The 9,675-nt window shown below is 50.2% G+C and overlaps 1 protein-coding gene across 1 annotated transcript; it reads right to left on the bottom strand.

The window, feature by feature from the left end:
* Positions 1-7,185: 7,185 nt before the first annotated feature.
* LOC131565392 (chemerin-like receptor 1) lies at positions 7,186-8,277 on the bottom strand. The gene has a single exon (XM_058816254.1). The coding sequence runs from the start codon at positions 8,269-8,271 to the stop codon at positions 7,186-7,188; it is 1,086 nt and encodes a 361-aa protein (XP_058672237.1). The 5' UTR covers positions 8,272-8,277.
* Between the last annotated feature and the right edge of the window lie 1,398 nt (positions 8,278-9,675).

Below are 9,675 nucleotides of genomic sequence, written 5' to 3'. Positions count from 1 at the left end.
ATGGCGGCGGGGCGTGAGGGAGGGAGCGCGGGCGGGCGGGGCGGGCCCGAGGCGACGCCCCCCCCCCCCCTTCCCCCGCCGCGCTGAGGGGAGCGGGCGCCATCTTCCCCCTCAGCCCCCGTGCTCCTGGGCACCGGGACGGGTTACAGAATCTCAGAGTTTCAGGCTTTTGGAATCGTCAGTGTTGGAAAAGATCTTAAGGATCATCCAGTCCGGCCGTCAACGCAGCAGTACCACGAAACCACATCACCCACCGCCAGATGAGGGTGGCTCTTTCAACACCTCCAGGTGTGGTGACTCCACCACCTTCCTGGGTACCTATGCCAATGCCTGGCCACACGGACAATAAAAAGAATTTTTCTGATATCTAATCTGAATCTCCAGCTTCCAAGACCAGCCCCCTCCTCACTACAGCATCATTTCAGGGAGTTGAAGACAATTATAAGGGCCCTGAGCATCCTCCAGAGTAAACAAACCCAGCTCAGCCATCCCTTATAAAAATAATTTCCTAGACCCATCATCAGCCATTTTTGACCTTTGCAACAAAAGGAAGTACAGATCTGAATCCGCTGGTAGGAGGATGGGGGGACCCCAACACCACAATTCAGCTGCCCCCTGCCTAAAATTGCCCCCTGGTGCAAAATCCATGTGGAATAATGCAATTATATCCACAGGGTGCCATAATTTTGGAGCTCCCACATCTGCATCCCCACCAGAGAGGGGTGGAAGGGTGGCTCCATCCCCGCCGGACACCGAGCTACCATCTGGCCTTTGCCATGAGCAGCGTTTATGGAAAAAGAGGCATTTCTGCAAAGGAAATTAAGAACAGAAACTATCAGTGGCCTCTCAGTTCCTTGTCAAAAGTGCACATGATTTATCCAGACTCCTCTCAGGACTCTTCTTGCCACATGCATCAGTTGAACTGCACAAAGATTCTTTTGACATCTGAAATGAGGCTCTTATTTCAGTCACCCTGCTTAAAAAGAAAAAAAGCTTTATCCCAAGACACCCATGACAAAACTGCTTTGAGGAAGTTGTAGTCATCCCACACAGACACACATCCCTCCTTTAAATACAAAACCAAAACACCATGTTTTTTCCCCAGACTGCACAGTTAGAACCTGTTTTAAATTACACTTCTCAGTACGCCCAAGTTGAGCAGCATTTGTGGATCAGAATTCTAGCATTTAGCATAAAGCTACAAAGGTACTTTCCACTGCAGCTTTTCTCACAAAAAGCAATTAAATTTGCTTATTCCTGGACTGCAGGGTGCATTGGAGCAAGGCTGATCATCTCAGCAGATATTTCTGCCCACACTGGCCTTAATATAAAAGAGAAGGAAAAGCCACAGGCAAGCTCACTGAACATGACTGCAAAGGGACAACATTAAATTCCTAGTTTGAAACTGTGATTCTGCCATTACAAGCTGTGTTTTTCACTTTAAATATTCACAGGCCAGTGTTTTCCCCAGATTTCACATTTGTTTCTTGCTTCATGCATTCCAAGACTTGGTAGTTCCCTTTTTTGATTGTTTTTTTCGGCAGAGTCTGAGCTGGGAAAGGAGAAGCAATTTAACGTGGAGCTGTGGAACAGATGTTAAGCACTTCACTGGCAGGCTCACAAAGCCAGGACATCTGTTAGAAATGTGTGAGCAGAGAGGCCATCAAGCCTCTCAGATGCTGCAGTGATCCTCTGCCTTTCCTACAACCCAAATTACACCAAGGTGTAAGGGAATAGTCCCATCCCTCGCCACCCCCACCATTCCCAGTCCATGTTTTTCTGCTTCCAGGCTGGTGCTTCCACACAGTCGATTCAGGATCACTGACCCAAGCAGGTTCTTTTTTTGTTTCAGGGTTGTCAGGACAAAAAGGAAGGGGGCTGAGCTTTTTGTTGGCCTCTTCACAGAGCAGCAGAGATTTCTCTCATTCTCCCTGGCAGGATCCCACTACAGGCTGGTGTGGCACAGCAGTTTAATGCAGAACAACCAGAAACAACACATGGTGAAGCACTGAACCATAATGAAATTAGCAGCCTTCCCCAGAAGCATTTTTCAGTACCCCAGGGCACTCAGAATTTGCTGGCTGTTTGATTTGTGCTGCCCCAAATTCCTGACATTGCTTAAGCAAACCACAGGGCCAGGAACTCAGTGATCCTGTCTTCTGATCCCTTTTTTACAAGGCTACTGCCTTTGTTTTCTTGGAGAAAAAAAGATCAATTTCTTTCCCACCTCTGTCTTCCTGATCAGAGGAACACCAATTTAAATCTCAGCTCCCAAGGGAGAGGGATTTGTTAATTTGACAATACTCTATTCAAACACTAAGAGTTCAACAAACACTTGCTCCAAGATGAGCACATGGATTTTGTTTCATTTACAATGATTCAATCAGCAGCCATCCAAGGAATTCTGAAAATTTGCTGGGTGTGAACACACTGGCTCACAGAGTTTTGTTGTTCTTGATCCAGATGTGACCCTGGCAAGCAGAGATGTGCAAAAAAACTCCCCCATACCACACCTGGTCCAGCCAAGGTGAAGGGCACTGCTCATCCTGCTCTGGGCTGACTGACAGCCTGCATCCATCACCTGAGAGAAGATAAATGCTGCTGTCACGCCAGCTCCTGAGCTCCATCCATCACTGCTCAACCAGGCTCTGGCTTTTGTTTGTTTGGAGTTTTCTGTTAAAAAAAAAAAAAAAAAAAAAAAAAAAAAAAAAAAAAAAAAAGGATATTAAAGCTCACCTATCAAACCAGCTGGCAGTGAGAACTATCAGACAGAGAAACACTCTGATTTCATCCTGACAGAGCCCTGTGGATAGCTTTGGTCTCTCCCAACTAATAAAGGCATCCCAAAATCATCCTTTACCCTACAGAGCCCCTGTGAGCCTGCAGGGAAGTTCTGCAGCACACAGGCACCTTCACACTGAGCACAGACCAAAAGCCATCACCTCCCTGCTCCCCTGCCTTAGCTTTATTGCCTGGGGGACAACTGTGTCCAATTTCCAGAAGATTCTGCCTTGGATACTACCCAGCTAGGGAGACAGAACTCAAACCAACTATAAATGCATTTTGGAATTGATGGAAGGAGGTGTAATTTTATCATATCTTGGGAGTGATCTGGAAATAGCATTCCCCATGTCTGGCAAGCAAAGTGCTTTAATAAAGGTCCTGGAGCAGGGAACACATCTTCTCTGTGTCAGGGGCTGTGACAGTAGGCAGCACTCATTGCTTTATCAAATATTACTGCTTGGCTGTCTGTGGGAAACAGGCACAGCCTCATTTGTCACAGTCCTGTTCCCCCTGAGTCACAAAGCTCTGACTGAGGCTCCCTTCAGGGGTTTTTTCCTGTTTCTGACTGCACTCCCAGTTCTGGATCAGTCTGTAATGTTTAACAGATCTGCCACAGCAGCCCCAGCACAGACACGGGGTTATCTCCAACAAGGGGACGAGAGGTTGTGGGAATACCTGGAGTGTGACAGGTCCTGCACAGACAGACAGCTCGAGCTGGATATCAGGGTGAGGGTTTGGACAAACACTGCACCACCACAGTGGTAGTTTCCTCTTGTTTGGTTCTCACATTCCCTCTGCTTTGCTGTGCGTGGGCAGCTCTGTCCTGCAAAGTCTGTGTAAGATCCTGTTCACGCCGATCACCTGGTGTTTATGGGTGTGGTTTGCCCTTTAGGCAAAATTGGTTGCACTGCCCAGTGAAATCATGTCATTTTAGGGAATTTGAGCAGCTACACAGTCCATGACAAACACTAATTAGTGCTCTGTTCCTTTGTCCTTCTGACTGGGTCCCAGCATGGTTTGCCATTTGCCTCACTAAGCTGCAGCTCCTGTCCAGAGAGCACACAGGCACTGTGCCCTGTGCAGGCATTCAGTGAACACAGCAAGGGCTTCACTTGGTCACTGCAGGGCAACTTTGCAGATTAAAGCAGAATTCAGTGTATGAGAGCAGGTCCTATGCTTTGCATGCACAACTCTGAGGTGCATAGAAGGGTTTGGTACCAGCCTTGGCCCATCCACTAAAAAGGAGCCGGAAGAGGTGTAGGGAAGCAGCAAAGTGTATTCTGTGTCCTCCCCAGTTTGGTTCTGACCAGGACCAGCAAGAGCAGATTAATGCTTGTACTGGGAGTGGGACCCTCACCCTGCCGCTACACCAAAAAAAATGCAGAGCCTTACTCAGGACTCTTCAGACTACTCCACTTACTGACACTGTTACCAACATCTTCACACAGAAGCTTTCTACCAGAACCTCTCCTCTAATTCACTGTACTATTTCCTGCCTGATTTCAGCAAGCTCTGGAAGAGGTTCTGCTCTCAGACCTCTGTGCACTACCTTTGACCTTATCAAACAAGTCAATCCCCCAGGGTCAAGATTGAGACACTTAAAAGTTTTACTCACCAGGAAAGTCTCACCAGAGGAGAGGCGTGGGAACTGTGAGGCTTCCCAGAGGCTTATATTGTCTCATTAAGCTCTTCTTAATGAGAATTTCCTCACCTGCTGCAGTGTCCCTCCCATTCATTTGCATTCACTATCCTGCTGATAGGACTCAAGGCTGTCAGCTCCCACTCCTTCCTTTTTCCTCATAACTATTCTGAGCCCGTTTTTTATCTCCCTGATCTCATCCAGGTCCCAGGGACAAAATACTTTCTCCTCTTTTGTTACTGCTTGCCACATCCTCCTTGGCTGGTTTCCTCCCTGCCATCTCTGCAGCTTCTCCTGGCTCCAGAATCACCTGCAATAGTCTCCTCCAAAGCAAAGCAGCAACAGCTGCTCGTGGTGAGATCCCTGACTTAAATGCTCACTAAAAACTTGCTTGTTCTCTCAGCTAAGGCTCCCCACGCGCAGCCTGGGATCACACACACCTCAATGCCTGCCCCCCGAACACCACAGTGGCTCTGCCCATCCCGGGCAGTGTTTGTAGGGCGGGGCTGTCGGATCTGCCCCTCTGCAGGACCAATGAGGCCGCGGGTTCAGCACCTTTCTCAATGACCGCAAACACTGGGGGGTTCAGGCTGTTCCACCCCTCCCATGGCATCTGAAAGAGCCTTGACAGCAGAGCTGCGTCAGAGGGGGCACAGCTGCCAAAGCAGCCGTTCAGCCTCCTCTGATTGCTGTTGGAAAGTGTTTCCCTCTTTTTTCATTCAAGCTTTTCTAGATAAGCATATGGCAAAAGGAAATATCAGAGAGAATGAGCTGCCTCCTAGTTGGGAATGAGGGCTGACAATTATCCCTGTGATAATGAGGTAGTCTGAACATGAGGGAACTTGATACAATGGGAGATTTATCTTGGAAGCAGTCCCTTGGCAGCCTGGCCTGCCTTGCTGTCAGCATGGTTTCCCATTGCACAAAGGGCAGGGATCAGACCCAGGATGACAAATCCATCTCTATCCCAAGCTCATCCTGCTCCGTTACCTATGGCTTTTCCATGGTAATTCCTTAGATTACCCAGACACTGCTTCACTTAAATCATGTTGTCCCATGGGACTCTGTACCCACCTTGGATCTCCAAATGACCCAGAAAACTTTCTGCTTTCTTTCCTACCACAAACCAGGTCAACATTTCAAATCTTGACCTTTAAGACTGCTAGGGTTGAGGGGAGAGGCAAGCCAGGAGTCCAAGGCCTTGGTCGAACACTCACGGAGACTCTTGTCACAAGGAATTATGTGGACTCTGCAAACAGATAAAGAAAACCAGAGAGAGCAAACCTGGGTCTGCAAAACCTTGACGTGGCAATCGATGCTGTAGTTTACCATCAGGAGCAAGTAAACAGCCCCAGAGTTACGTGCTGCACGGCAAACATTGCGGTTTTATCTGCATGACAGGCAGCAATTTGTGACAAAGGTTAAATCTCTCTGCTCACTCAAGTTTGATGTATGATGGTCGTGTTACATTCCCTGTTCTCAGCGGGTTTTGCATGAATGTGCCCGCGTGCCTTCAGGATCACGACCTTCATTCAATACTGCATGGCCCAGCAGACCCATAATTAATCCCCAACATGTTCAGCTGACAGCTCTCATTCATAACATCATCCATGCAGAATGGTGAGGTACGTGTGAATTCCTACAATCCACCTGGGAGTCAGAGATTTTCCAGCCACCAGAGCAGGGAGGCTCCAAGGCAGGTTTCTGACAGGATGAACAGGACAATTGGTAGGTTGGACTAATCTACAGGTAAATTGGGTAGGGCAGGAGAGGGAGGTGTGATACAGTCACTGCTCACTGAGGATGGGCTAGGAATGACAACACCTCAGTGCTGGCATTCCTGTTACGTGACCAACATTTTCTACTCACAAAAATCTAAGAGGTCCAGAGGCTTATGAAGTCTGTAAGAAAGTCCACACCTTCTTCACCCTGGACAGTTTGCAAACATGAAGCTTGGCCAGATTCAGCTCAGCCAGTTGTTTTTCTCCCAATCCCTGGTTTTCAAATGTACCCAAAGGTCTGAAACCCAAATAAACCATAACCATTGTCTGGCAATCAGATCCGTGTGCCCCAGGCAAATCCTCACACCCAGGTCATGTCCTGTCTGCCTCACTCATAGAGCTGCTGCTAATACCAGTGGTTTGTTTCCAAATTCTAGATATTTAATCTTTTTATCTGCTTGTTCTTTTACCAAAGATGAACCTGCTCAGTCGGGCTGGATCAAGTGTTTATCCCACAGGCAACACAACAGGATGGGTATGTTTTACACAAGTTTATTGGGGGACAATATTCATTCACCAACAGCACAAAATATCAGATCTCTACTATTTAAGGGCTGGGAGCATGTCAAACACAAACAGAGATTAGCATTGCTCAGAAATACATCAAATCTGAGTAACAGCAGCACAACCACTGCTTTGTCCTGTCTGAGGAGAGAAAAGAGTGTCTTAGTCACTATTCCATTCTCTACAAAAATACATACAGCCATTGTGTTTAACCTTATTTCTATAAAGGCTCCATACACAAGAGTCAAAAGGCACAAGGAGCAAAATGCTGCTACTTTGACCCACCTTGCTGCAGCTTCAGAGAGCTCCTCCATCCCCACTGTGTGTTCAATCACAGCATATTTGAGACATCTCCAAAACACAAAATCCCACCTCGCTACCATATGCAACCTTTCACAGTCCCCAGTCCCATGATTTGAGCTCTGAAATGAGGGAAATTGCAGAGAAAAGAATGGCCCCTTCCACAGCAGCCCCTGCTCAGACCCTCGGCACCTCCACTTCTGAAGCAGACCTGGACTTGCGCCGGCCGGTCAGGCTGCCCAGGACCGACTCCTCGCTGAGGGCCCCCTCGAAGGTGGACAGGATGGACTGGCGGAACTTCTCCTTGAAATCTGGCCCCACAAAGACGTACAGGATGGGGTTGATGCAGCTGTTGAAGAAAGCAAGGCTGGAAACCAAGGGGATCCCTATGTAAAGAGCCAGTTTCATCTCATGGCTGGAAGAGTTGTTGGATATTTCCAGCAAGGAGAAGACGTGATATGGAAAATAACAGAGGAAAAACGAGACTGTGACAGCAATGATGATTCTGTAGGGCTTTGCAGAGTTGGCCAACTGCCTTCTTTTCAGCTTGACAGCCACGACGCTGTAGCAGATGAGAATCACCATGAAGGGGATGAGGAACCCACATAAGAACCGCGTGACGATCATCGCCTTGTGCCGCATCCTCCACAGCCTGCGCGTCGCCTCCGACGTATAATCATCAGACAGAGCAAAATTATTGTAACAGCTGGTGACGTTCCTGGAGCTGACCAGGGTGTCCCGAAAGACGAGGTACGGGGAGCTGAGCAGCACAGCCAGGCCCCACGTCCCCAGCGCGATCCTGGCCGCCAGCTCCGGGCTCCTGCGGTTGTGAGACCAGACGGGGAACGCCACAGAAACGCAGCGGTCCATGCTGATCACCGTCAGGAGGAAGACGCTGGCAAACATGTTGAGGAAGGCCATGGTGCTGTTCAGCTTGCACAGCAGCTTCCCAAAGGGCCAGTGGAAGCCCAGGGCGGTGTAGGCGATGCTGAGGGGCAGGAAGAAGGTAAAGATGAAGTCAGCTATGGCCAGGTTGAGGAACCAGATGGAATTCACCGTCTTCTTCATCTTGAAGCCTGCAATCCAAATGACGAGGCCGTTGCCTGACACCCCCAGCAAACAGGCGATGCTGTACACCACCATGGAGAGGATGTGCATGGCCTTCTGCAGGCCAGAGTAGTAGTCATGGTCACTGGCAGTGTCAGGCTGCTCCGTGGGCCAGCTGGCAGAGAAGGGGGAAGGGCAAAAAGAGGTGCTGTCCATCACTAACAAGCCAAGACCTGGAATCACAACAGAGCTGTTATCTGCTGCTCAAGAGAGGTGAAAATCTTTGTGAGCAACTGTACACAAAATGTGTATGAAAAGCTAGATTAGATAAATCAATTTATAATTAATATAAAGTCCCTCTCTATAACATCTGCATCTCACAGAAACCACCTCGACCAGAGAAACCGACCCAAGTTTGCTGTTGATGTCAGCGTGTCAGAACAACACCTTCAACACCAGCCCACAGCAGCAATCCAGCATGGACCAGCAGCAAAGCCATGGAAACCCAGATCCCCGCACTGTGACCAATCCTTTTTGCGTGACCAGTAACAAATTATGGCAGCAAAAACTATCTAGACCGGTAACAACGATGTTAACAGACTATTTCTTCCAGGGAGGTGCAGAACAACACCTGAGCTATATCCAAGCGTAACCACAGACCCTTTACCTACCCACCACCCTCTGGTGAGCCCACCCTCCTCCTCCTCTCTCTCCTGTTCATCTTGCCTTGGCAGACCTGGCAGGACTCACCGTGCTGTTCTTGGCTGCTCTGCCCACTGAGGGTGGTCTCACCCTCCTGCCTGGCTCCCCTTGTGCTGCTCCTCTCCGGGGTGACTCACACTGCCTCGCCCCATTTTCCCATGGCTTGGGATCACGAGGAATTTAGTAGGATCACTTATTCCTTAATCTTCTTCCTCAATTTAAGGTGCGTTGATTTAACCCCTGAAGCCCCAGGGGGTGCAGGTTCTTTGGGGCCGGTTGGCCAAGCCCACCCACTAACTCGGGTTTGATGACTGAAGAAAACACAAAACACGGCCACTCTCCTGCCTGAACCATTCACCCCTTGGCTGCTCCCCTTGGCTGCTCCCCTTCCTGAGCACCCCAAAATCCCTCTGGGCACCCGTGAGGGGTACAGGGCCAGCTCTGCTCCCCACAACAGCAGCAACGTGCCCAGCCTGTGCCAGGGCCTGGCACACGGCCTTGGCAGGGGGTGCCTGGAAATGTCCCTGCCCGCTGCACGGTGTGGGGTGTCCCATCCTTCGGAGGAAGTGGCGGGACACTGGGAACATCGCAGGGCTGGCGGAAAAGCACCTGGGGGTGCACGGCAGGCAGGGCTGGAGCTGTGGGTGACAGCACAGGGGTGACAGCAGAGGAGAGGTGACGACAGAGAGGTGACAGCACAGGGGTGACAGCCGCGGGCCCCCCGCCCCTCCCGGCCCAAGGTCACCCGCGCCCCGGGCGCCACGTGCGGGCCGCGCCGCCAGCCCCGCCCCTGCGCGGACCAATGGGAGGCGGGGAGGGGGCAGAGCGCGGCGCTGATTGGCTCAGATGTTTCCCCAGCGTATTCCCCGCCGCCGTTCCCGGGGCGGAGCGCGGCGCTGATTGGCCGCGGCGCGGAGG

Source organism: Ammospiza caudacuta, chromosome 17 (assembly GCF_027887145.1).
Source record: "Ammospiza caudacuta isolate bAmmCau1 chromosome 17, bAmmCau1.pri, whole genome shotgun sequence".
In the NCBI taxonomy this organism is placed as follows: Eukaryota; Metazoa; Chordata; class Aves; order Passeriformes; family Passerellidae; genus Ammospiza; species Ammospiza caudacuta.
This window is presented reverse-complemented; position numbering and strand designations above follow the sequence as displayed.